Source organism: Poecilia reticulata, linkage group LG6 (genome assembly GCF_000633615.1).
Source record: "Poecilia reticulata strain Guanapo linkage group LG6, Guppy_female_1.0+MT, whole genome shotgun sequence".
Taxonomy (NCBI): domain Eukaryota; kingdom Metazoa; phylum Chordata; class Actinopteri; order Cyprinodontiformes; family Poeciliidae; genus Poecilia; species Poecilia reticulata.
In genome coordinates, this window is record NC_024336.1 from 18,880,944 (window position 1) to 18,908,895 (window position 27,952).

Consider the following 27,952-nt stretch of genomic DNA (forward strand, 5'->3'; position numbering starts at 1 on the left):
GAAGTATTTAAACAGTGGTTGCTATGGTTCGCATTGCCTTTACGTACTGACGTAAAGCCAATTAAAGATTCATATTTTGAGTTTGGGCTCGACTTTGAGATGTTTAATTGATAAGTTAATAAAGCTAATTTTGTTTCTGACGCTGTACTCTCACACCAGACTATCTTCATCTTAAAAAGAACATTATAATTGTTCAGTTTTGGGAACACATCAGCCCTGTTTTTTTTCTTTTTGTTTTTTTTTTGTCAACAGAGTTTCGATATAAGTTTCGGTTTCAGTTCTATATAAATGGGCCTTGTGCGTGTTGTTGCCTCAAGTCAGCTGTAAACTGTTTCCTTGAATGAATATTTGATGCATCTTCTTTCGGGATGGCATCGACTAGTAATTCAAAATTAGTTTTCAAGATTCTGTGCGATAATGACGGTTGTTTAGAGATAAGACAGCTAAATGCGAAGCTCGCACAAAACAGCTTCGGAGTTAAACTAGCGAACCTGCGTTCCGTTCTTTTCGACGACGGTAAAATTGCGATTCGGGAGGGTAAACAGCGGGTTCCTGGGAGTAACATCAGGCCTGACAGTCTGATTGTTGCTAAAACCAGTTTGAGGCTTTGCCAGAGAAAAGCTGGGGAATGCGGACAGTGTGATAGTTTACACTTGTGTAGGTATTTTGTCTGCGGAGGCTGCACCTTCGGGTAAGTTTCTTCTGCATATGTCAACTGCTTTTGCTGTAATGCTTGTGGCATCTCTCATAARTTATTTAAGTTCATACATTAGATGCGGCKTAAACTCAGTTCGAAGGTCTTTTACTTATATATCATATTGAGTTAGAGGAAAGGAAACAGTGGYGCCTTAAAGAAAATCATAATAAACTTAGTGGAAATTTAAGTTTGTGAAAAAAATACATATACACAGATAAATGTTTTATTATTATTATTATGTCAATACAATGAATCATTAAAAAAATGTCCTGTACAATTACGAAAACATTTAASCTGTCGGATTTAGTAGACGACGAAAACTGACATCTGATTGGCTAACTTGCACAATCAGATGTTCAAGTTAGCTAATCTGGACCAATGGCATTGTCCTTGGAAGTATCAACCCTTATCCACCGACTATGACAGGTAAAATGAGTTCAGTGTGTCGCAGACCTCCAATAAAAAAAATCTGTAGGCCTATATCATAGAATTTCTGAAGTTGTTTTTCAACTTTAGTCATTTAACTTCCTATTTATTTCATCCAGACGTTGGAAGCATTTGACATTATTCAATCACTAGAGAAAAAAAAAACCCAAAAGATTATTTTGCATTAGAAAGCTAATTGAAAAATTATTTTCTTTCAATAATTCAGTAAAAAGCATCTTAACTCATCAATTACATYGACTCATTACAGATGGAGTAATTTATTTAGTACTTGTTTCTGTTAATGGTGAAAATTAATAACAGTTTATCATAGATACTGAAGATAGACAAATAGACAGTCAGGCTTCGGTWAAAAAAAACAGAATGTGTTTTGATTAATTAAATTAATTAATTAGATGAATTTGTTTATTCAATACAACTTCTTTAACTGGAAGACCTTTTATTGTTTTAGACCCAAGTGTAAAAATCCACACAGTTTGGCTTCGCCACACAACGCTGATCTTTTGCAAAGGTTTGGTCTTCAGGATTTGACAGAGAAACAACTTTTCCAGCTTTTACTGCAGAATGATCCTTTTCTGCTTCCTGAGGTAGGCATCAAATCAGAATTAAAACAATCTCTCATTATGCTTGACACATTTAAATATCMTTCTCTTCAATGACTCTCTAAAGGTCTGTCCACATTACAACAAGGGTGATGGTCCGTTTGGCTCCTGCAGATTCACCACCTCCTGCACRAAGCTCCATGTCTGCCTGCATTTCCTCCAGGGTGACTGTAGGTATGGCTCAAGATGCAAGAGAASCCATTTCGTTGAACGAGGAATGAAGCTTTTCAAAGGATTCAGTCAGGAGAATATTCAAAACCTCTACAAGATCTACAGGAATAAATTCATCATCACTGGACAATGTGGACAGCACGAGACTCCAGCTGCTGCTGGTGCTGCTGGTCCAGGTAAGTTTCTTTAATGAAATTATGAATTKTGACATCATTTTTCGCTTGATAATTTCTCTCCTTTTTTTAAATTCTTATTTTACTTTTGAGGATTATATGACATGTATATTTGCATCTCYTGCAGTGCTTCCAGAGGTGACATTCAGTCATCAGCTGCCTTCCCATCAGCCTCACCAAATGAGTCCTAGAAGTCCCACCAACTCTGTCAGTCCTTCAAAACCTAACAGTGAAGGTGAAAGGAATGAAATCTGCCTCTATAATATTCGCAAAAGCTGCAGCTTCAAAGGTACCTGCTGCTGGTTGAGCTGACCCGTCACTYCTGACRTAAATTTTATCCCTATGTAATGTTCTAAGTTGAGTTTTCTATTGCAGAGAAATGCGTGCGCGTCCACTGGAACCTACCGTACAAATGGGAGGTGTTACACCGAGRCGGTGTTACTTGGAAGGACTTGCCTTTTATGGAAGAAATTGAAAAGGCATACTCTGACCCAACATGCAACACTAGCAGGGATCCACTGCTGCCTACRTTGGGAATTCTCTTGAGTCTGAAACTTGGGTAAAGAGAGACACAAATGTTCAGTATTCAGATTGCAGATGTTTAGTGTTCTGTGATGCATACAGAGTCTAGCAGAAGTATTTAACCCCCCCCCCAAACTTTAAAGTATTTTATCTAATAGATCGACACGAAATAGTGCATAACGGTAAGCTAAAGTAAAAATAATGCATGGATTTCCAATCAAGCAAATTGGGCATGATATTTCAGCCTCTTTTACTCTGCTGCACCCAAGTTGCATCCAGTATGACCAGTTACCTTCAGAGAGAATGAAGTCGCCTAATTTGTAAATTGAGTTCCTTTTAATAAATTAAATTGTTCAGAGAAGCTCTTGGAGCTTTCCTCTGTCTTTATACAAAAAGTATAAAGACAGATTAGGGATAAACTTGTGGATAAGTTTAAGGAAGAGCTAGGTTGTAAATGCTATCACAAGTCTTTAGAAACTCAGTGAGCAGCACAATTCACTTCRTCATCCAAAGCTAGAAAGTCTGTTTCTCAACTGATTGACTTGGCAAGGAGAATATTAATCACAGAAGCAGCCAAGATGGCCATGGTAACTCTGGAGGAGCTGTAAAATACACAAATCAGGTGGRAGAATGAGCTGGAAGGACAGCTATGTGGCAGTTTTCTGTTGATGAAAGCAATATATAACTTTATGGACTTCATATAAAATTATATGTGTTATGAAAAAGTAACTACAGATCATTGTGAACACATCATCCTCACATGCTTGAACATAGTGGTATTARCATCATGGATAAAATGATGGACAAAATACAGGCAGCTTTAAAAGGGTTTGAATATGCTATATATGAAGACATGCTGATAGCAGTGATACAAGGAATCTGCTTTCCTTTCAGATCTGCATCTAACATTAAGCAGCATGTTGACTTCAATACGATGACATACGAAGGGTCTCCAGTTCGTCGCCTGTCCACGGCTTCTTCTGTCCTACATCCGCCRCACTTCATTCTCACAACTCAGTGGATTTGGTACTGGAAGGAAGACAATGGTTTATGGATCGAGTATGGACAGGTGATYGGAATATAACTATAGTTGAACTACGTATTACTGTTATGATTAATGGAYGACTTTACAAAATAGAAACTCTCGTTTTTGCTACTTGCATGCATTTATAAATAATTTCTTTTAAAATCTTTCGCTTTCAGTTAATTCATCCTTAAAGTGCAAACTGTGTTATTTGACATATTCTTATTTCTCACTATATTTATAGATTTAAAAAGAAAAAACTACATTAAGACAACTGCAATGTCTTAAACTGGGTTTAGATTCTCCTTTTTTCTGTTGATGCTAATATGCGCTGCAGATGGTGAAACATTAAGAATAATTTGCTTTAAGAACCCTTTATTATTCTCAACAGAGAGTCCTATTTGTTGCATCCGACCATTACCAATAGAGGCACAGCTATGTACCTTCTGAGGGGTAGGCARACACATTATAGCACAGCACACAGCTGCATAGTAAAACAAAATAACAGTAAAATGACAGTGATCTGTCATTTTACTGTTAACTTAAGCTAACCTSAACATTTACAAGCCCCTCTTTGATAGACTGAAATAGCATACCTGCTCTCATACTTTGAAAAGCATTTTTCATCCCGATGCATCTTTATCCTTGTCCCTCGGAGAACAGAGCTTTCTGTTCTCCGCCTCTCCATCTGTAGCTCCATGTCATAAGATGACAATATGAGTCAAATGRAAGAATAAGAACTTTCATAAGATCGCGCCCCAGCGCGATCTCAATTAGGAGTAAGTTTTCCATCATCGTTTTGGTGCCCCTTATAGCGCAACACCCCAGTATGTTGCATATAGAGCACACCCACTTTTTGTGCCACTGATTACCAATCAAAAATTACTTTGTACTAGTTCAAGATATTGAYGTCTATTTGCACGTCAGCTGATTTATACTGATGTGGCATGAACACCACATTTATATCATTTTTGTTTTCAATAAATTCTACACTTTGATGTATTTTTTATGTTTGTGTTGTTTTCAGGGGGGAGGAGACACCACAGTGACTTCTGAAACTCTGGAGAAAATGTACCTGGCAGACAAGGATGCAGAGATCACATTCCAGGCAGGCAAACATCAATACACCTTGCATTTCAAAGGTGCAGAAGGAAGCCAGACGATGTTTCAACAGAATTTAAAATATAAAACTAAGAGAGAGATCCGAAGGAGGCCTCGCTTTGTGTCACCTCAGGATGTTAATGACATCAAGAGGTATTGTGTTCACATGTCACAAATTCCTCCTTGCACAAATTATTTGTACTGTATGTAAAAWTTTTTTTAATCTTAATTTATTTGGATATTTCCTTTTTTTATTGATCTTGTTTATAGTGGATCATCACACAGCTCCAGCTCCTCCACAGCTGAGCATATTCCACCCCACTGGGACAAGAAAGCCCTTCCTGATTTGAGTTATAAGGTATCTTTATTGTATAGCCTGTATTTCACTCTRCTTGATGGATTTTGTTATTAAACACCCCTTGCCTTGCGTGTTTCAGCTCGTGCTCCTCTCCAGAATTGATCCAGATTATAAAATTGGGGAGGATTTCAGACGCACCATGCCTTTCAGTAGAATTGAAAGCATCCAAAGAATCCAGAACCCGTCTTTGTGGAAAGTCTTTCAATGGTGATACACTTTGAAAATTTGCCCTATCCAGTGATAAAGATGAAGCCTTCATCACGGCTTTCTTTGGTTGCTCACCATAGAATCCATATTTTGTCATCTTTATCACTTAACTTCTGTGCTGCATAATAAGTCTTATGCTTTATTTCAGGCAGAAGGACCAGATGCAGAAGAGGAATGGAGGAAAACGTGTGGATGAGAAACTTTTGTTCCACGGCACAGAAGAGAGCCTGGTTGACGCCATTTGTGATCAAAACTTTGACTGGAGGATGTGTGGCGTCCACGGAACAGCCTATGGGAGAGGTATAGAAAATATATTCTGGTGATATAATAATCAAATCAGAGTTGGAAAAGTAACAATTAGGAATAGAAAAAGTATTGTAACTTTTAACTACTATTTTCCTTTCTAGGGAGCTACTTTGCTAGGGATGCTTCCTACTCAGACAAATATTCTAGAACCCGAGGGAGTCTGAACAAGATCATGTTTGTTGCTCGAGTGCTGGTGGGTGAATACACAAAGGGAAGCAGCAGCTACGTTCGACCACCATCAAAAGCAGGAAGCAAAGCTCTTTACGACAGCTGCGTTGACTCTGAAAGAGACCCCAGCATATTTGTGATCTTTGAAAAACAGCAGATTTATCCAGAGTATCTAATCAAGTACAGATGAGAAAACAAATGCTTTGATTCCCTTTTGTTAAAGGGAAATAAATCATAAATACAAATGGGTCACGTTTTAGCTTGCTAAAGTCCAATACACATAAGGGAACATTTTGCTGGGTATCTTTGTTCTATCCAAAGCATGCAGTGTGGCTTTCTTTGTGTATTTTGTACTTACTGCTCAATAGCCCTTTTTTTTTCATAACCTTGGATGACTACATGTCCATCGGGAGTCTGCCTAAGTAAATAAGTAAATAGTCTTTTGTAAATATTCATTTGTCAGGAAATCACAAAAACACAATTTTGAATCTGTTGCTTCTTAGTGCTGTAGGTAGCAGGAAGTATATGGGCATTGGGCATTCTTGTATTCTATCTGTTCATAACCCAAGTCCCCCTGAAAGTTAGGGTGCTGACATTTTCATGCAAACCAAAATGTATGGAAAAAAATACAAGTTTACTTGCTTTTACGAATATCATATTTCAGATTAACTGTAAGCCAAACTTATGTTGTAGAGAAGGAGCTTAATTATTATCCACCATAACATTAATGGTTATTTAAGAAATGATTTCAAAAGCAGATCATAAAGACTTCCTTTAAATTATAGAATATTTATATACTGATTTACAACAAAGTGTTTTAGAAAGTATAAATACAGAGAAATTGAAACCTGCATGCATCCTCTTGCAAAAACCAAATTATTTGTATCCCTACYTAGTAGATGTTAATCTCTGTAAACACCTTTACAAACCTCTTGAGATATAAATGATTTTAATATCAAAATGAAATAAATGTTATGTTTAGTCTTTTAAAGAAAAGCTGTTTAAAGTGTTAAAAGAATGGACTTGTCCTCTCCATCCATCCACTTTCACCCTTGTCCCTCAGTGGRGTCGGGAGGGTTGCTGGTGCCCATCTCCAGCTAACATTCCGGGCGAGAGGCGGGGTCACCCTGGACAGGTTGCCAGTCTGTCGCAGGGCAACACAGAGACACACAGGACAAACAACCATGCACACACACACTCACACCTAGGGACAATTTAGAGAGGCCAATTAACCTGACAGTCATGTTTTTGGACTGTGGGAGGAAACCGGAGTACCTGGAGAAAACCCATGCATGCACAGGGAGAACATGCAAACTCCATGCAAAAAGACCCCAGGCCGGGAATCGAACCCAGAACCTTCTTGCTGCAAGGCAACAGCTCTACCAACTGCGCCACTGTGCAGCCCCTGACTTGTCCTCTCACTTTCTTCAAATCAAATCTGTCAAAAGATTGAAAGTACTGACGCCTGTGTTCTTTTGATCCCACTGAGATATCGTCAATTTCTTCGCAAACAAAAGTATAAATGTCATCTGTTCCTTGGCTTCATAGAAATTAATTCAACTTTTTCAACAGAGCTTCATGATGAACTGTTATCAGACTCGCTTATGGTGTTAAATGTGACACACAAAATGTATTTTGGCTTCATGTTGTTCCCATTTGTTTTTATTTTGCAATGGTCGATTAAGTTAGATGTGACGTAACATACAATAAACCAATGGGAAAATAAATAAATTATATCACTAGAGTACAAAGAAGAAATTCATTATGTCAATATGAACTTTGAACATGTCAACATATAAACATTGTGTCTATGCCCAATTCTGTTTATGCATAGACACTGCCTATATCTGTATCATCATTTCAGAAAATAAATATGAATTTTTGGACTTTGTAATAATCCTTCTGTTTGTATGCATTTGCTCTATCCACCCATCACATAAGTGCCTGTGTAAGTAAACGTTTAAATGAAAGCATATGTTCATGAATGTGTATGCAAATGCAAATCATATGCAAAAATGGTGGGATTTTTATCATGATAAATTAAATCTGTAGTAAAAGAACCTTTGAGAATGTACTGGTGGAACCAAGAACAAAGTCTACTAGAGTATTGGGATTGAGTTTTACCATACGCATTCACCAAAAGCAGTTTGCTAGAAATCTGGCCCTAGGTGAATCAGTAGGTTYTGTGAAGTTAAGCTTATGAAATATGTTTCATAATTCTTAAAGACCTGAATTTTAGACACTGGTAACTCTGCCATGTTTTTCCCTTTTAATCAGCCAAATTTAAAGGAATCCTACAAATCCTCAGCTCACAGTGCTTTTTATTTTGTCATGAAAACATTTGGACTGAAACTGACAGACTGAGCAGTCAGAAATAAAAACTGTTAGACGTACCGCGAGCCTGGGGAACTGTGGATCAGATGTTAGGGGCGACCCAGTCAGCCTGACAGAGATCAGTGTCCGTACTGTGATTGGACAGATCAGTGTCCGTCCTGGGATTGGAGGTTTCCTGTCCAGCAGGAAGTTGTGAACAGAGTTTAAAAGCTGCTGCGGGACAAACAGACAWTCACATGAAGCTGGACCTGCAATGGCTCTGCTGAAGTTTCAACTGCTGCTGGGGCTGGGTGAGTCGGACTCACTGGAGATACTGGAAACACTGGACGCATTTCARCTGGCTCTGGGCTCTGAATGCTATGAATTATGTTGATCTGTGTTTTATTTATTTTTTTATTCATTATAAAGCTGTCATGTTGGTTCCTTATTTTTACTGTGTGGATTTTGTTTGCTAAAAACAGAAACTTTCCTCTCCGGGTGTGGCAGTGAGCTCAGTGTCTCTGCAGAAGAGGGTCGTTGGAGGTGAGGACTGTAGAGACGATGAGCGACACTATCATGTGAAGGTCTACAGATATAATCAAATAACATCAAGGTTCTGTGGAGGATCTCTGATCAGTGATCAGTGGGTTTTGACTGCAGCTCACTGCTGGAACCCAGAACCAGGGTGGTGAGTGAGAAAAAGTTTTATTGAAAAATCACCAATAACTGTTTGGCTTTTTTTAAATAATTGTGTCTTTTATTGCCAAGGGTTAATGAAGTACATCTYGGAGTTCATCCTAAAAGTGCTCCAAAGTGGACTGATACAGTCACTCAACTTGAGGTATATAGAGACAGTAAYGGTCGTTATCATGACATCATGCTCCTGAAGCTGTCAAGAAAAACAGAAATCCGACCAATCAAACTACCTGACTGTCCAGATACTCTMCTACTGTAAGTTTTATCTTCTCAAATTTCAGAACCTGGTCCTTGATATGCAAGATGAGGCAAAGTTCATCCAGGAGAATGTTTGAGCTCTGGTCTCCCAGAGTTAGTTGTTTTTCTTAATGTGACTTATTTTCAGTTTTGTTTTTCTTGTGTTTYAGCGGCACCAAGGTTCAGATTGCAGGTTATGGACCAGCAGAAGTTGGCCTTCTTAACAAAAGAAGTGAGATGAATGTTCATGTTTCTCATTGTTTTTGTTACCTCAAAATGATTCAGATGATTCAAATCAGTTTTTAGACTCTTTGCTGAAGCTGAGCTTAGCAAGCTATTGAAATTTTGATCATCAAAAACTCTCTGAGATAAACTGCTTAGAGCTGAAATAGGAAGTTTTAACAGGTCCCTCCCATGTACAGTGAGCAGCGTGTACATGAGCATTGATTGACAGCGCTAAGACCCTCCTCTTGGCTCTCATTGGTTGTTTTTGACCTGGAGCGGTGTATTTCTACAGATGGCTAGAAAAAAAAGAGGAGGTGGAGGASATCAAGCTTTCCATAAATTATCTGTCTCATATTAACCACCAGGAAGGACATAGTGACAGTTTTGATACAAATGTAAAAAATAAATTTTATACAAGTAACATCCTGCACTTTAATAACCGCAGATAACAAGGTGATGTCCTGAGCAAAATGTGTCAACTCTTAAACAGACATTACAGKTTGATGCTGTTTTTTTTCTACAGTCAAACATGTTCCAGACGGTCTTCAGTGTGCAGAGTTAAAGATTGATAAACATGAAAAGTTGGAAAAGATGCGGGCAAAAGCCGARGACTTTAAGTTGAGTTACCAGAAGTGGTACAGTGTGACAAGCTCTAAGAAGGATGTGTCTCGCGTACCTCAGTCTTTAAACAATTTCCTGCACAACATTTAGACATTGTTTCTATTTCACCAGAYAATCACAGCAGCAAAACAACTAAAACCTTTGTGTTTGTAACAGGGCGACTCTGGTGGAGGATTTGTGTTCAACAACAGGCTGTATGGTATTTGTACCTTCACTGGAGATGCATGGTATGCACTCAGTGCACCAAGTGCTTTCATCGATGTCTGTGCCTACAAGCAGTGGATAGATGACACAATTAAATAACCAAAAAAAAMCTAATTTGCTAGGTGTCTGTATTGTGGCGAAATGTTCCCAGCACCATAAAATCACAAAGTTCAAGTTAATCTTTAAATTTCAATTTTCAGTTGATTCATTTTCTGATTTACAGCTGAATTATTTGGAGATTTAAGTTATTGTGTACAAGTTAATCTGTGATAATATCTTATTTCTCAATAAGTAAAGCTGCTGTTTGTAATAATCAGTAATAATATCCACTGTCACATGACTAGGAAATAAATGGCTGTTATCTGATCAGATTGTCTCTCTTGTGCTTATTTCTTGTTGCTAGTGAAGAAAATAACAGATTTTAAAATATTGGACACATATTGAACTTTAAAGGCTGTTGAACGAACTTAGACTCCAGAAAAAATACTTCCAGAACAAGAACATAAAAAATTTGAACATACATAAAAAGTTCAGAGAATCCGTACWTACTTATACTTATCTAGCAATGCAGAAGAGGGATTAGAACAAACTTGGAATCCAGAAAAAACTAAATTTTGACGCATAAATTATGTCTGTACAGTTAGATATGTATGAACAGCATCATTTTGCTAGTCGACAAGCATGAAAAGTTCAAAAAACGTCAGCAACTGTTAACAGTTAGAGAAATCCACCATAGGATTACATTGTAATCCTGAAAACGATCAAAAATCTGTATAAAATTTAAATCGCAATCGTGGAAACACCATAAGAGATATAAGAGACATTTGAAGGTGGTTTAAAGTTTCTATGCCAAAGTCGGCAGAAGTAGTAAGCTGTAAAAAAAAGCAGAAGATTTTATCAGAAAATTGTGCAATTATGTCGAATTTCAACGCATTTCAATGAGGCTGAAATTTGCACAAAATCGCAAATATAAAAAAAAAACATTTGCAAAAGATATAGCAAAAATCTCTAGAAGAAGCAGAACGTTTTGATATATGAATTGGTAAAATTAGTGAGAATGCAACGTTGCATTCTCATTAATTATGAACAATCTAGTGTTTCTCTACAAAAAAAAACCATTCAGAGTGTTATGTGCCGTTTAAAAACTTGCCACACTCAACATGGTGGACGCTTTGTGGCGAATTTGCTTTCGTTGCTTTCAMGGATTTCCGTAAAAATCAGTTATAGTCTTCAAATCATATGAGRACTGCAGATGCGCAAGATCTCGTTTAGCTCACAAAATCTTTTTTTTTTTAAGTTAAAACATATGTAAAATATTCTATTATTGCGCAAAAATACATCACGAAGTGAGAATCAAACACCCTTCAGTCATAAGTTTCGTTTTCCTTTCTTCATAAAAGAAGGCGGGTTGTTGCGAGTATTTGGGTCAGGTCAGCTGTAGCTACAGTCGAAGAGCCATTTTTAGGTCAGACTTCTTTCGGAATGGCTTCTAAGGATTTAATTATTAGGGTCCTGTGTGACAACCATGGCTGTTTGGACTTTGAGCAGCTGCTAGAACTCGCCCAGAGCAATTTCGGCTTTGAGATCGCAGATCTRCGCTCAGTTCTTTTTGACGACGGTATAATAGCTATAAGAGAAGGAAAAGAGAAGCTCACCAGCGGTTATTTAATCAGGCCTGATAGTCTGGTAGTGGCAAAAACCAGTCTGAGGCTTTGCCAGATAAAAGCTGGACAGTGTAACCAGTGTGATGGTTTACACCTGTGCAGGTATATTTTTGGTGGAAGCTGCACATTCGGGTAAGTTAATTTGAACAATAYRCAATTACTCTTTTAATAACCAATATACAATTCAGTTTAATAAATTAGATATTAAAAGGTACATATKTTATGTTATGTAGCTACCTTATAAATTGTAAGGTTTACTCTCAGACTTCCCTAGAAACGTTTTTTAAATTTTCGCCTAYTTGTTGTGCAAAACCCTAACACTTTAAGAAAACGGAACTGTGATTTGATTTGTATCTAGCACATTGTTGGTTAAATATAAAACTGATGAGAAAACAAAGCTTTGCTAAACAAAATGTGAACGTTTGCMAATCAAGGCGCTAAAAATAGAATATTATTGCACTGACATGGGTGTGTTGTGTTATGATTTTGTTTTCAAGGAAATACTTCTGAAAGCTTACTCATAAAATAAAATATTATTACTCGCACTCAATAAGTAGTCTACCAGTAAGCAAAGACCGATAAGGCTTTACGTAAAAAATCGTTTTACATTGGAAGAGAGATATTTGTTTTCGTCTTTCCTTTGAGTTCAGATAATTTCACCATGTTGTCCAGTAGAGGGCAGTGTTCAACGGCCTTAGTCATTGCGTTCCGTCCAAAACTGTACAACAGTGCCAGTTTTCATACCCATTTAAGGCATTTTGTGTATGTTTAAGTTTTTCTGGTGTGAGTTACCATTGCCACATAAATTATTTGCTCATGTGTAAGCAGCTGGAGGAGCTCTACTAAATTGGAGTGAGGCTTTAGCCTCTTTTCGATCCCCTGAAGGTCACGGAAAATAACTTGAGTATACTAGAAGTAAAATGCTWTAGTATTTTGTTGTTGGAATAGAAATAGAATCTCCACGGTTTATAATGGAGTGGATGTACACCACACTTTAGTTCATCCTGTTTCTTCTACTGCTTGCTAGACATTTTACATGTATTTTTTGCTATCTACAGATTTTCTTGAATACTTTTGATGGAACTATAATTACTGTAAAATTCTTTTTCTTTTTATAGCTGACATGGCTTGAGTCGTTTTAGGAGTAGAATAAGACATATGTTTGCTGAACGAAGGATAAATGAATAAATGTGTTAATATATTTTAACCTAACTCCTTGTCCTGTCTGTTAGTAGTTATATTACAGCTTGTGTGTGAAGAATAAGTACAGCCTGTCCTTTCACTGCTATGCAGATGACATGTATCTGCCAATAAATTGCAACAGGCATGAAGCTATTACTTCCTTCTATGTCAGATAATAAGCAGAGGTGGACTCGTGTTTTTCATATTTAAACAAGGACAAAAATGAACATATAGTGTTTGGGGAAGGGGAAGTAGCTGGCCTTAATACTTCTTTCAGCTGCGTTCCCACAGTCAAAAATCTTGGTGTTTTTCTTGACTCAAATTTAAACTTGACAAACAAATAATGCTGTCAGAATGAGTTTCTTTAACGTACGGCTCCTGGCAAAGGCCAAAATCTTTCTAAATTATAACGGCCTTGAAATGGCTGCTCCTGCTATTTGTGACTGGATTATTGCACTTTGCTTTGTTTTGGCATGAACCAGCCTACAGAATGTTGCCGTCATCTCCTAACACAATCTAAGAAACATGATCACATCACACCAATATTTTAATATCTTCACAACCTGCCCATTCGGTTTAGGGTTGATTTTATCTTCTTATTGTTCGTTTTTAAAGCTCTTAATGGTCTGACCTCATTGTATTTATGTGATGTTTTAACTGTTGGTTACAAATAAATTCCTTATTATTTATYACAAACAAAAATATTTCAAATTAAAATTTTCAATAAATTGAAAAAAAAAAMCAACAAAAAAATCACATTTGCATGTTGTCTTTAGAGACAGGTGTAAAAATCCACACAGTCTCACCTCTCACCACAACAGTCGGCTTTTAAGAAGACACGGTCTTCATGTTCTGACAGAGAAGCAGTTGTTGCAGCTCTTGATGCAGAATGATCCTTATCTTCTTCCTGAGGTAGGACCTGCTRACTTGAGTCAGATGATGAACAATAAGTCTGTCTTGTTATCTCAAGACGCTACACTTTTGATCCCCTCTGTTTTACTTTAGGTTTGTCCACATTACAACAAGGGTGACGGTCAGTTTGGCTCCTGCAAGTTTGCCGCCACCTGCAAAAAGCTCCATGTCTGCCTGCACTTCCTGCAGGGAGACTGCAAGTTTGGTTCTTCGTGTAAGAGAAAACACACTTTTGACCAACAAGCATTGAAACTTTTCCAAGGATTCAGTGAGGAGAATATCCAAAACCTGTACAAGATCTATAGAAATAAATTCATCATCACTGGTCAACAAGAGAAGCCAGCTGCTGCATCAGGTTATTAGTTACTTTTATAAAAATTTGCTCCATTTGTTTTTCTTCCCATGAACTGAAGAGAGTATTCTACATAACATATCTTAAATGATTCTTTACTTTAGTGCTTCCAGAGGTGAGAATCAGCCATCAGCAGCCTTCCCGTGAACCTTCTCAAAACAAACCTCAATCTCCAACTAAGTCTGCCAGCCCTCCTAAACCATTGACTGATGCTGAGCGTAACGAAATCTGCCTCTTCTTTATACGCAGACACTGCAGCTTCAAAGGTGCCAACCCATAAGAGAGCTGATGTTTTCCACCTACAGTTTTCACAGTTCTGAACGGACATTTCTTGTGGATTTTCTCACAGAGAAATGCAGCCGAGTCCACTGGCACCTGCCTTACAGATGGCAGGTTTTAGACCAGGATGGTGTGACCTGGAAGGACCTGGTCAACATGGAGGAAGTTGAGAAAGCATTCTGTGATCCATCATGTGAGACGAGCTGCAAAGATCAATCATCACCTACTTCAGCATTTATGAAGTTTTTCGGTTTTCAAAGGTACAATAGTTACTTATTCACTTCCTGTGAAACTGAATGCCAGAGATAATGTGTTTTGGTTCAGCCGAGCTTTAAGAGTAACTACTTCCTTTTGGCAGTGCACCAAAAAGTGAGCCTTGCGTGGACTTCAAAACGATGACGTTTGAAGGATCACACGTTCGGCGGCTGTCCACTACCTCATCTGTATCAAAGCCCCCACACTTCATTTTAACAACAGAGTGGTTGTGGTACTGGAAGGAAAACGACGGGAGATGGGTGGAGTATGGACAGGTGGGTTGATCAAATTCAGTTTTTAGWTATCATTAACGTAATRACTGCAAATTATCTGAAAACACTGCTGTTAAAAAGAGGCCCTGCAGTTTGTCACTGAAAGAATGAGCAAAAATATTAAAATAGGTGAAGTTACGACAAATCTTCTCGAGTCTAAGCAGAAGTTCAAATTGCTTTGACAGATATTAAAAGGGCAAAGTTAAGTCTGAGTATGAAATCTTTGAAGCCGAAGTAAAATAAATGTATTAATTTTAGCCTAAATTGACTGTAAACTGATAACTCTATTAACTGCAAAAGGTTTACCTGTTGTCCTTTRTCCTTTAAATCTAACTAAAAAGTAAAAAAAGATCATTTATGACTAAGTTAAATAATGAATAAGTTGCGCTGTACTGTACTGCAAAGAGGAAAGACAAATGATTAAAGGGATGAAAGAACAGTTTATTTATATGTGTCTCTTAATTATCCCGTAGTTAGCTTGTCTTTTCAGGTTTACACATTTTGGGTCATGGRCGGTTTTTTTCTTTCCTTGGTTTTTGTTGTTTTATATTCCTCTAGWTAATGAGACTAAATGCCTCAGTCTTCTGCTTCGCTCGTGCTTCTCCCTCTCAGTCAATTCGTTTCACCCGTTTCACTTCCCAGTAATCAGTCATACCTGAAAATAGACTTCATAACTTCATAACAACAAATGGTGGAATGCAGCCCTTGTTGACACACCTGTATGTTTCTTATTTGCTGAAGTGAAAATGAAAAATCTGAGAAAGGAGCCAGTCTCTAATACAAGARATTGAAACATGGCCTCTGGTTAATTCCTTGAACTACGTGAATTCAAGGAATTAACCAGATTAACCATCGGCTACAAAACCACTGGCTACAAAAGTAGCTATTTTTCTAGCTACAAACATGCAGCTTAACCTGGTGTGTCTCTCTCACAGCAAAGCAAAGGGGACCACTGGTTGATTGCTGATACCATAAAATAAATGAATGTAACACTGCTACTACTTCTTAATTTGAAGAGTTACATCCTTTTTATGAAATTTAATTGTTCATTGGTTACCAATATTTTTTGGGACAAAGAATATATATAGGTGTTCCTAATAGCTTTCTGAAGGAAACAAATATTTTAATGCTTACATGATTGATCTTTGTCTTTTGTGTTTCTTTTAGGGTTCAGAGGATCCCTCGGTCACTTCCCAAACTCTGGAGAATGTGTACATGGCAGACAGAGAAACGGAGATCTCTTTCCAGGCTGGCAAACAAAAGTATGTTTTACACTTTAAGGATGCAGCAGGAACCCAGCAAATGTACCAGCAGAATGTACAATACCAGACCAAGAGAGATGTCCGAAGGAGGCCTCGCTTTGTGTCAGCTCAAGATGTGGAGGCGAAGCTCAAGAGGTAATATACGGCTGTGTGGATTCTTTGCCATTCTGAGGTTTATTTTTGTACATTGCAGCGTCATTGAGATGATGCCTAATTTCTGCCTTTTCTCTGCAGTGAGACATCACACACTGCAAACTCGTCCGTTGTGGAAAATGTCCCACCGCATTGGGACAAGAACGCACTGCCTGATTTAGGATATAAGGTATCCTTTTTTATATATTCTCTAAATCATTATCGTTACTAATAACATTTTTTTTTCTATGATTAGAAAAAAATATTTGAAGTTATAAGAAATATTGAAAAAAATKTTAATATTTCTTATAACTCCACCTCTATATTTGACTCACTTTCTTTTTTTTTTTTTTTCCAGCGCCTGGTTCTGTCCAGACCCGCAGCAGATTACAATATGATTGAGATGTTGTTCAAGCGCACCCTGCCTAATGCTAACATTGAAAGCATCCAGCGGATTCAAAATCCATCCTTGTGGAAGGTCTTTCAATGGTAAATCATAGCAGTTTAATATTAAATTTTTGTGGGCAAGACCACTTGATTTTTGGTGTTATGAAGAGTAACTMCTGATAAGTCCATCCATCCATCCATTTTCTTGCACCCTTGTCCCTTAATGGGGTCGGGAGGGGTACTGGTGCCTATCTCCAGCTAACGTTTCGGGCGAGAGGCGTGGTCACCCTGGACAGGTTGCCAGTCTGTCGCAGACTACTGATAAGTATTTGTGTTTTATATGTTTTACTTTATTTGCAGGCAGAAGGAGCAGATGCAGAAAAGGAATGGAGGGAAACTTGTAAATCAGCAGTACTTGTTCCACGGSACAGAAGAGAGCCTGGTTGACGCCATATGTGAGCAAAACTTTGACTGGAGGATGTGTGGCGTCCACGGAACAGCTTATGGCAAAGGTATYGTAAAACATACAAGTGTTTTTGATCAAAAGCAGRATCTAGAAGTAGAGCATTTCTAATTATTCTTTATTCTCTCTTTCATATTTTTTTCTAGGGAGCTATTTTGCCAGAGATGCAACCTACTCKGACAGATATTCCARGGTTGGAGGGAGTCAAACCAAGAACATGTTTGTTGCTCTGGTCCTGGTGGGCGAATACACGACTGGGAGCAGCAGCTATGTTCGACCACCACCAAAAGCAGGAAGCAAAGCTCTTTATGACAGTTGTGTTAATTCCACCAGCAATCCCACCATATATGTGATTTTTGAAAAACAGCAGATTTATCCAGAGTACCTAATCAAATACAGATAAGTAAAAACTTATTGTTCTCAAAATTTGGGTTGAGGGAATACCTCCAGCATAGAATGCTTCATAATGCAACTGATTGCTGTGATATTTGGATGAAGATTATTTAAACATTTTAAATAATACAATTTTAAATGTTTAGACAACATGTAAAGGGAAGTAGTCGTGATTCAATTTCTCCTTCCAGCTCACACTTCATCCTAATCTGTGTTGTCTGCATTTTTCTGGCACGGTCTCTTTATTTAAACGAAGGTAACAACTTGTGCATGTTTGAACCGYGTACTAGTGAGTAATGTTTACTGATTCATCATATTAGGTTAGAGGGGCTAAAGCTAAGGGAGATGGAGCCTTTATGTTTAATTCTGGGACTATGTATTGCTGACACTGTGGACACTTTTAAATCCAGTTGCAAACCTTTTTGTTTTTCATAATTATACTGTGAATCTTTTCATTTGGTGTGTATCATGTGCAAAATTTAACTCTGTGTTTGATCAGAATTGATCAATTACTTATTTTTCTGTGCATCAATACTTCAAATGAATAGGTGTCTATGCTTACTATGGGTGTTGCTTTCTGTTTTGGGGAGGACTGTAATAATGTAAATCAGAGGGAGGCATTTATAGAGCAATTTTTGATCTGCATTAGATTTGTAGAATAACTTTTTCTGGTTGCTGCTAAATAAAGACAATGCAATCTGTATGGATTGTTTTATTTTGCACGTTTTATTTCAATATGTTAAAATATTTTCCTTCCTTTAGAGAGACATGTTTCCCAGTCCAGCATAGAAATTATTTCACATGTTCACAATAACTGTTATTAGAAATTATTTCTGTAATTCTAACTAGCCACAAACGTTTGTAGACTAAAACTTTCTATTTTTATATGTATACAGTCAATGTATGTACATATTAAATAAAATTGAATTACTGATTTTCTCTTTTTTTTTTTTTTTTTTGCTCAACTAATGATGAACGTAAAAACAGTTTTTGAGTAAGTCGTTATGTGTTTGTGACCTTAGTATGCTATTTAGTAATTTGCCTTCATCTTACAGTTTTTCACATGCAAACAATAAAGCTTTGTGTTGCACAAAATAATATCAGTGGCCCAAAGAACGAGAAGAAGGAGAGAAAGAAAAACGTTTGTTCATGGATYACAAATGGATCACTGSATTTGTCCTGGGAGTGAGAATAACAGCAGCTAAAACATAGATAAAAACCAAACAAATGTAATTGAATAATGATGAATAAGAACAAAAATATTTAGAACATCTGTTGGGAATATGTGATTACTTGTTGGTGTTGGGTGATTCTCCTGGCTCAGCATCAACAATCAAGTTCTTCATCAGTGTGCCTACAACTGTGTCAACCTGCAGAACCATTTGCAGCAGGAAAAGAGGAAAAGCTTAACAGTTTGAACACATTTAGTGAAAGGGCATTTTGCTGAGACCTAGACAATGATGATATTACCAAGTCTTTGTGTTATGATGGTATTACTGCAGGAGTTTACAGATTCCACAGAGTCTAGTTTTTGTGACATAATGACAGCAATCATATTATGTCCTGGCCAGGCATCAATACATCAACAAACAGATGGGTCCTAACTGACAAACGTCACATTTTATGTTCATAAAAAGTCAGACATAAAGACCCATAAAGTGTCACTTAATAAATCTCAAAATAAATGTGGGTKAATAATGCTCATGAGGTTAGAAAGTATGTTCAATTCAGTAACTCTAGTGATTAAAATGCTGTCATTATAATCAAAAATGTTAAAACTCAGCCAGGAAAGGACATCAGTTTGGGGAAATGTRTTACTTCAATGTTGCAATGAGGTCTTTGTCTGATAGTCGAGTGTACAAGAACAGTTTGAAAAAAATCGTTTATTTATTACTTTCGAGCTGTAGCTTTTATTTTGAAAGCCGCCCATCGGAATTAAGGTATTTTCTTTTTCCGGTTTTCTTGCCGTGAGAAGGTGGTCCTCCCTGGGGTGAAAAACACCGTCCAGATTCAAGACTACGACTAGACAACTGTGGAAAGTTTCTCAACACTTTCAGAGGCTTACTAAACAAACTACAAAAACTGGCGTTAGGCTGATGAATTGCCATCGAGGTTGGCGGCGGATTTGCGGTGTTTGAGTCGGGAACTGAAGTTGGGAAAGTGTGGGGTGAAAATGGAGAGCCCAGCTGAGTGAGAGTGAGGCAGAGTGGGGTGAGGAGGCTGGATTTGGCAGGAGCTGCTGCTAACAGGCTAATTAGCTTGGTCACACACTTCTCCGGTAAGTTTGGACATGAGATTTAAAAGTCACTTTATTAATTTTAGTGACAGAGTTGTTGATTGTTAGCTTCTGGAGACTGCCACTATGTTACGCCCTGCTGAAGTAAAAGTTATGGTTAGTTTTTCTCTGCGTAAAAAAACAAATCTAACGGGCCTATGTTTAAAAGAAGAAAGAAAACACCAGAATTACGCTTTGAAGCATTTTTACAACATACTACTTTAATAAACTAACTAGGACCTACTTTTAATATATGGTTTTCATTAAATTTGTTGCCACATAAAAATCTTTTACAGATGTTTATAAATAATATTAAACTCTTATGCGTTTCGTTATTCTTTTCAATGCACGTCTGATATTGATTACATTTAACCTGGAAATACACTGATTGCAGTTTTCTCGGCCGACTTACGTAAAAATGACTCTTAATTTGATTCTCCACATTTAAAAAACTAGTTTATGTTTGGCCGGTGCCTAAGAGTATGGAATACCTAAAGTGCCACAACGTAATGAATACGAAGATTAAATGAATAAATATACTRATTGAAATAATTTGACTTTTTTTTTTCAATTAATCTCAATGTCATTTTTTATTGTTTTAACAACATTTATTTAACAAAAAACATTAGCACTTTTTGCATGAAATACATTCAAGATTTAAGAGATACAAGATTTATGCTTTAAATTATGAAATATGCATTCAGACCTACTGTATGACCATAATAAATTAATAATTATTATTTATGTATAGATAAATAAAATGTCTTAATGTACAGAATGTTAATTATGACAAATTAAAACAAACTGGAAAAAAAAAGGTCTTAGTTCAGTCATGAGTGCAAATTATTAAAGGTACACGCATCCTTGAAAGACCCTTGCAGCGAAGTACCACTGGAGGCATTGCACACTGCCACCTAAAGCCACCTCCACTGACCTGTCGGTCAGTTCTGCATGTCTGCACAATGCAGCATAAAGGAGCCTCAAATTTCTGACCTTGAGTGTGAAAGTTAATACACCGTCATCTTTTATGGTCAGATTTTAAGGCTTGGCTACACCCACATGCTTTGCAGCAAAAAACTTTTGATAACATTTGATTGTCGATGTGTGAAGCCTATACTAACTCATTTAGAAGTCTCCTTAATGGAAAGCTGTAGGAGGAGTTTGTTCAGATATCTGTTTGAGGAAATAAAGGGACAAAATATAGGTTTTACTCTAAAATGGTTGACTTCCTATGGGATTGGACCATGGATCCAAAACATTTCTTTCATAAGTCTTGAGAAGTTAGAAGTGTGTACTGAATTTCATCATAATGTTTAACATATTTGCATAGCATTTTTTTTGGTTGAATTAATACCCATCTTGTTCAATTTTATGCTTATCAGATATATGTAAAAAAATTAGAGCCAAAACACATGGTCATGGTGAAATATCAGATTTTGCCTTGCTGCCACAAATGTCAAAAATGACATTAAGGTGGTTTATCTTTAAGAAGTGCTGTGAAGCCATTTGACCACATCCCTTTTGAGTTTTGGTATATTGATTAGCCTCCAAAAACCTGCTGTATTTTTGCTTAAGATATTGGACACAGCAGTTAGAATAACTARAATAAACATGTTTTTGTTATATTGAGCTGTAAAAACAAGCAGCAGAGAAATCTTTAAAAATCTCAGTAACTTTCACTTTTGATTCATTTGATCTCATGACAGCACTATGGAATATTACAGAATGGCACTTTAGCATATTCTCGCTAAATTAAATATTGGGACTACCATACGCTGTTATTAATGCCAATCGTTTACCTTTCTGTGATTAATTTGCAAACTAGAATGGAAAAAAGAGGTTTCAAAGTCAACCATCAAGCATCAATGCACCTCCAATCGGTGCATTGATGCCACTGCATATTCTTAGTCCTGAAGGTCCTACAACAAGTCCTCACTGCATGCTTTTCATTTAAACTGAACTTCTGTTTTATGATGCTCTGTGTAAAATTACACCTAATATTCTGCTGATAATATCATTGTTCAGTAAATTTGGGATTATTTTGCATTTCACAGCATCACTCCTCCACAGCCAACAATTCTCCCTGGGGGCCGATGCTGTTTAATCAAGACTGTTGCTGTCTCTGAAGCTTCTCCTAATGGATCAAAGGACAGTCGACCACTGCATTTTCCYTGGAAGTTCTGCAWGAGCCTGAGGATAACGTTTTTGGAGAGGCTTGCTGTCCCAGTCAAACACCTCATTCATCGAATCGRTTGTTTTGTGCTGTTGGCTTCCGTAGGGTTTATACTAATGCTGTCTTGTTTAATGGAAGCCTGGTAGGTTCCTGAAAGGCTTTTGGGTCTTCCTGCCCACTGATTGGACAGCCAAGAGAGCTGCGCCAAAAAAAGAACAGTATAAGGAACAACAACAACAAGTTATCCTGACTTGTTGGGATACACACAGTGCATGATATATTAATGAATTTATGGGCTGTATTGAGGTGTCGTATTCATGAAACGCAGYTGCTGAGCCCAGCTCATCTGGACTTGGATGGGAGTGATCAGCCTCATTCCTGAATGTCTGTCTGAGCTTGGGTACAGCCTGGATGTTGGACGTCATCGGCCCGTTGAATCAGCTGTTGCGGTGATGAGGCAGGACTCCTGGTGGCCTGTGTGGCTGGCTGGGCAGCGGCCCGAGGTGATGTGATGGGGTGCCGGAACAGCAAGGTCCTCCCTGAGCCTCCAGGGGACGTACAGTTGGATCTGGTCAAAAAGGTCAGCAATAGACGGGGGTGTAGCTGCACAGCCTTCTCCTACAAGGATATATGATAAAGCTTCATTAACAATCTTAACTGCCTTAATCGTCAGTCCAGATTTTGTTTTATCTCATGATTTGTAGCTATTTTGCAATAGTCTTGCCTGTTTTGATAAACATTTTAAGCAAACAGAGAGCATTCAGAACTGTAATTGTATTTCGTTGGTAATTGCTAAATTACTTGCTAAGTATTTTGTTTATGAGGGTAAAAGTCAAATAGAAAGAAATACTGCACTGTTTTCTTTGAAGTAACAGAACCTTGGCGTTCTATTTTCTGTACTCCTCAGGTCGATCCTCACCCTCCTCAGACGGATATCTATAAGCACTTCATACGAGGGGATGGCACTGGAAGCAAGACGGGCGAGGCTGGAGGCGTGGCAGCTGAAAAGCCTGACCACCCCTGCGCATATCAAGGGCAAGCACAAGCTGCCTCTCCCACTTCCGCTTCAGCTCAGACTCCTAAAGACCCCTCCAAACTGTCGGACCCTCAGCGAAAGAAGGTGGCGAAGTACCGAGCCAAGTTYGACCCTCGAGTCAGGGCTAAGTACGAGATAAAAGCTCTCATCGGTCGTGGGAGTTTCAGCCGAGTTGTSCGGGTGGAGCACAAGAGCACGCGGCAGCCGTACGCCATCAAGATGATCGAGACCCGTTACCGCGAGGGCAGGGAGGTGTGCGAGTCRGAGCTGTGCGTCCTGCGTCGGGTTCGTCACACCAATATAATCCAGCTRATGGAGGTGTTTGAGACGGCAGAGCGTGTCTACATGGTCATGGAGTTGGCCACGGGAGGGGAGCTCTTTGACCGCATCATTGCTCGCGGTTCCTTCACAGAGCGAGACGCCACCCGGGTGCTGCAGATGGTGCTGGACGGCGTCAAGTACCTCCATGCTTTGGGGATCACTCATCGGGACCTGAAGCCAGAGAATCTGCTATACTACCACCCCGGAGCCGACTCAAAGATCATCATCACCGACTTCGGTTTGGCTAGCAGCCGGAAGAAAGGAGACGAGTGTCTGATGAAGACCACCTGCGGCACGCCGGAGTACATCGCCCCAGAGATCCTGGTTAGGAAGCCCTACACAAACGCCGTAGATATGTGGGCGCTGGGGGTGATATCGTATATCCTGCTGAGCGGAACCATGCCCTTCGAGGACGATAACCGCATGAGGCTCTACCGGCAGATCCTGAAGGGGAAGTATAGCTTTTCTGGAGAGGTAAGAACTGACATCTGTAGCTTTCTTCTTCTTCCCCCATTTCTGGAGTACATGCTGCGCCCTGCAGGAGGGTTTATCAACAGATTTCCAAGAAGTGCAGCTTGACACAGTTCCCACACAGGCTCACTAGATTTCTAAAGCGCTGTACTCCTCTCCAACTCCACATTCAATATTTCTTAATCATTAAAATAAAGACACATTTCCATTTTTTTGGTAATTGCTCTCCTAAATTCCTTTAAACATGTTTACAGAGAAGGCAAAAACAAAATTAGAGTGAAAAGAAAAAGTGAGAGAAGAAGATTTTGCTCAGTATCATTATAATATATTTATTATTCTGAAGTCGGAGTGAAATCACTGGACAATCTAAAACCCTCCTGAAATCAGTCCTCTGCTGGACTGAATGAGCGAAAATGCAGCCAGAGGCCAAAGAAAAACTCGTATACAGTCAAATATTTGAAGTCAGCCKGATTGAAAGAATGTATAAATGAACAAGGGACTGGATGAAGATGCTCCCACAGTTTTGTATGGCCTTTATTTTACAGTACGTCTAGAAAAAGTGCAGATTAATCTGGTCTTTTACATAGTGTATAACATTAATACTTCCAGTGAACTCTTTCCCAAAAACACCCTCAGTAAATCTTTGCTCCTTATGCAGACATTTCTGCACAAACGGTTGTTTTTTTTTAAATATGTAATGAGAAGCCGTTGAGTCATTTCAATTTTCTGGGGATTAACTTGTTTTGCCTGGTGGGTTAAATGAATCCCAACCTGACATGTTTATCCCTTTCTTGAAGCAAATGTTCTCTTGGCTTTGGGCTGGAAATAGTTAAGCCTAATGTGAGTCAGGCAAGTTGTCTTTGATTTGTAGGGACAGTTTTACTGGAAGTACAAGGAACGTTGTGGTCCTGCTAAAAACGATATACAACATAATTGTTTTCTGTAAGATATTTATCCAAAAATCTGTCCACACACTTCACAAGTAAACTGCTGTGAAAATATGTTTYATTAGCCATTAAACAGTAATACCATGAAGTGATTCTTGAAACTTCAGCATATCCATACGGGCTAATATTTGGTAGCTTTGCAAGAATAAATGGCTGCTTTAAATTTGAGACATGAACCATCACTGATGTTTCATACAGCTGTACATCTGAGTGGTCTGAACTTGTGAAACAGCCAGCTACAAGAATCAATTTTCCCTTGATTGGTTCTGATTGTGGTTCCTGAATGAAATCCTAAAATTGGAAYATACTGATCATCTCTAGTTTTCAAGTCTGCGATATAATTCGTGCAAAACTAACTGAAGGATGACCAACTCTGTTCAAGCTACGCTTTTAGCATTTTCCTGCTGTGGCAGAAGTTGCAGTGACCTACATCTTTTCCCGTTTACATGAAGAATTTACCAGTCCTGAAAAGAAAATCCCAACTCTAACATTTGTAAGAAATATGGGCCTGAGCGTAGGAGTTGCGATGTAACAGACCTGAATGTGTTTTCCTTTGGGATTTGACTCCTGACAGCTGGGATAAATAATGTTCACATTTACAGCTGCGGTCCAGGAACTAGTCATAGCCAAAACATGGCTCTGGGAGGGCAGAAACGTATGCGTTTTAAATGCGTCGTGTATGTTTAGTCGACACGGGTGATTTATCTGCTGCATGAACAGAAAGAGACCGACAACCCAGCTGGTGGCCAAACAGGACAAGGTGACCAAGTTTTGTGTGTGTATGTTTGTGTGTGTTGCAGCATGTAATTCCTGGCCAAGCAGGGGGTCGAGTTTGACTCACTACTAGTCACTCGTACTGATTCCAGTTTATTTCTTGCCAGAACAAAGCAGCCGTTTCTGAGAACATTTGTTTCCAAAGTTAGACGAAATACTTTGGGAACATAAAACTCGACAAAATCAGACACGCAAAGATTTAAACTCTCTAAAATCTACATCCGATGTTACGATGTGAGAGAATCTGAACTAATGCAAGTCGATCACAGACTGGATGTGGACAAAATGTCTTGTGACTTCACAGACTTCATGGTTTACCGCTACGAGTTCTGTGCTTCTGCTGCCATCTTCTGGTCAGAGGGACACATTYGCAAACAAACTCATCTCTGTAGGAGGAATATTTCTGTTGACTTATTTTAGTACAAGAGGTTCTGGTTCCTGACACACWACAATGGCAAAGTTTTAGGCCTGAAATGACTAATCGGGTTAATCACAATGAATTATAAAAAAATAAATAACTAACACATTTGTGCTACACTATTGATATTAAGCTAAGCAGGCAGGGCTGAGTTTTTCACATCTTGTTAGAAATATGTTTTTATCTGCAGATTTATGTTTTGCTTCAAATGATCTAAAGGAAAGCTATGTTATTCAATTTTAGGTAATAATAATAATAAAAAGACTATTTGTTCATTTGTATTTTTAAATGTGTAATAGTGGTTAAATGAGAAATCTGCAGAATTTAATTTAATTGATAAATTGCTAGAATCGATAGACTTATCGATTACTAAAATAATTGTTAGTTGGAACCCTAAAGAGTTTTGACTTACACTATCGATGGGTAAAGTACAGACATTCCCCACAAGGTAATAAAGTTATGGCAACATAATTATACAATTTCTTCGACCATTGTAGCTATATCAGGATCACAGACTGGATGTGGACAAAATGTCTTGTGACTTCACAGACTTCATTGTAGCTATATCAGCAAATCCTCATTCTGAAGAATGAATCCTTTTGAGTGAAAAAAATATGTAGTAACTGAGAACCCTGCAGTTTATGAGGAAATGATTTTTGTATGACCTGCATCAAAAATGTTCCTTCAYACGTCATGTTTCTGACTTTTTCTATCTTTTTTTTATCCTCTGTTCCCAGCCGTGGCCCAGCGTGTCCAACCTGGCCAAAGACTTTGTCGAGCGGATTCTGACAGTGGACCCCAGCGAGCGGCTGACAGCAGGCCAGGCCCTCAAGCATCCCTGGATCGTCAGCATGGCGGCGGCCTCCTCTATGAAGAACCTGCAGCGCTGCATATCTCAGAACCTCTTGAAGCGCGCCTCGTCGCGCTGTCAGAGCACCAAGTCGGCCCAGTCCACGCGCTCCAGCCGCTCCACCAAGTCCAACAAAGCTCGCAGGGTGCGAGAGAAGGAGCTGCGCGAGCTGAACCGTCGCTATCAGCAGCAGTATAACGGCTGAGAAAGCTCTGCTGCGGTCCTTTTGACTCAGAAACGTTCTGTCTCTTGAAACGACTGAGAGGACGTTCTCAATCGTAGACGCCCCCAGTGTTGAAAGCCAAAAACGCCTGAAAGGTGGTGCTTTGCTACGAACATTTCTACCAGTTCAACGTGCTGAAACAAGAAGTGAAGAATATAAAAAACTCTAAAAGACGCAGGTTGGATCATTTGGTTGCTTCTTCTCCACCTGTGTCGCTATTTATTTATTATTGTGAYGATAAATCTCCATTGAAACGGTCGCTGGGTAATGACCTTCCAAATGGATCTGTTGAACAGAGTTCTGGACACTGATGTTTCTAAGAAGCAATGTGTTCTTTGAAGTAGGGAGGAACAAATTCTCCCTTTTTGTTTCCAATCAAAAGTGCTGTGAATTTGTTGTYGAACTCTCTGTACAGACCTCATGATGTTGTTGGTACTCAGATTATAGTAAACCATAATCACCATCTGAAGGATAGCATGAAGGCTTATTTTTAGTTCGTTAGACGTTTAACTGATCAGTTTYATTCTAAACTGGTTCCTGAACTGTCACAAGATTGTGAATCTGTTATCATTGAAACTTAGGTGTATTAAACACTAAAATGTTCCCCACCTTCTGCTGTTATCTCTCCTGTGAAGCAAACAGCTGCACTGTTTTGTTGAGTTACAGCTGCACATTATAAAAGAAATCACATTCAGAAAAAACCTTCTGATTCATTGGCTGCATCAGCTAAAAGTTAAAACTTCACAGTTTTAGTGTTGCGACAAACAAATTAAGGCATATTAAGTGTCACATTTTGAGTTTTATTGAGGCTAAGTTTTTGGTTCTCAAATTTTTTTCCAAGT

The 27,952-nt window shown here is 38.4% G+C and overlaps 4 protein-coding genes across 4 annotated transcripts; all 4 read left to right on the forward strand.

The window, feature by feature from the left end:
• Positions 1 to 283: 283 nt before the first annotated feature.
• Positions 284 to 6,784, forward strand: LOC103466215 (poly [ADP-ribose] polymerase 12-like). Its single transcript, XM_008411656.2, has 11 exons — positions 284 to 691; positions 1,593 to 1,728; positions 1,811 to 2,090; positions 2,215 to 2,376; positions 2,463 to 2,646; positions 3,504 to 3,678; positions 4,661 to 4,887; positions 5,005 to 5,092; positions 5,172 to 5,299; positions 5,448 to 5,599; positions 5,707 to 6,784. Exons 1-11 carry the CDS (start codon positions 369 to 371, stop codon positions 5,961 to 5,963), a joined length of 2,112 nt encoding a protein of 703 aa, XP_008409878.1. The 5' UTR covers positions 284 to 368; the 3' UTR covers positions 5,964 to 6,784.
• Positions 6,785 to 8,360: 1,576 nt separating this feature from the next.
• On the forward strand, positions 8,361 to 10,435 carry LOC103466216 (arginine esterase-like). The gene is made up of 6 exons (XM_008411657.1): positions 8,361 to 8,397; positions 8,585 to 8,774; positions 8,855 to 9,037; positions 9,190 to 9,251; positions 9,768 to 9,916; positions 10,022 to 10,435. The coding sequence occupies exons 1-6, from the start codon at positions 8,361 to 8,363 to the stop codon at positions 10,166 to 10,168; spliced, it is 768 nt and encodes a 255-aa protein (XP_008409879.1). The 3' UTR covers positions 10,169 to 10,435.
• Positions 10,436 to 11,422: 987 nt separating this feature from the next.
• LOC103466217 (poly [ADP-ribose] polymerase 12-like) lies at positions 11,423 to 18,556 on the forward strand. Its single transcript, XM_008411658.2, has 11 exons — positions 11,423 to 11,865; positions 13,692 to 13,827; positions 13,921 to 14,182; positions 14,284 to 14,445; positions 14,529 to 14,718; positions 14,817 to 14,988; positions 16,153 to 16,382; positions 16,482 to 16,569; positions 16,738 to 16,868; positions 17,127 to 17,278; positions 17,376 to 18,556. The coding sequence occupies exons 1-11, from the start codon at positions 11,552 to 11,554 to the stop codon at positions 17,630 to 17,632; spliced, it is 2,094 nt and encodes a 697-aa protein (XP_008409880.1). The 5' UTR covers positions 11,423 to 11,551; the 3' UTR covers positions 17,633 to 18,556.
• Positions 18,557 to 19,566: 1,010 nt separating this feature from the next.
• pskh1 (protein serine kinase H1) lies at positions 19,567 to 27,723 on the forward strand. Its single transcript, XM_008411659.2, has 4 exons — positions 19,567 to 19,900; positions 21,952 to 22,650; positions 22,978 to 23,901; positions 26,775 to 27,723. The coding sequence occupies exons 2-4, from the start codon at positions 22,582 to 22,584 to the stop codon at positions 27,090 to 27,092; spliced, it is 1,311 nt and encodes a 436-aa protein (XP_008409881.1). The 5' UTR covers positions 19,567 to 19,900; positions 21,952 to 22,581; the 3' UTR covers positions 27,093 to 27,723.
• Positions 27,724 to 27,952: the final 229 nt, after the last annotated feature.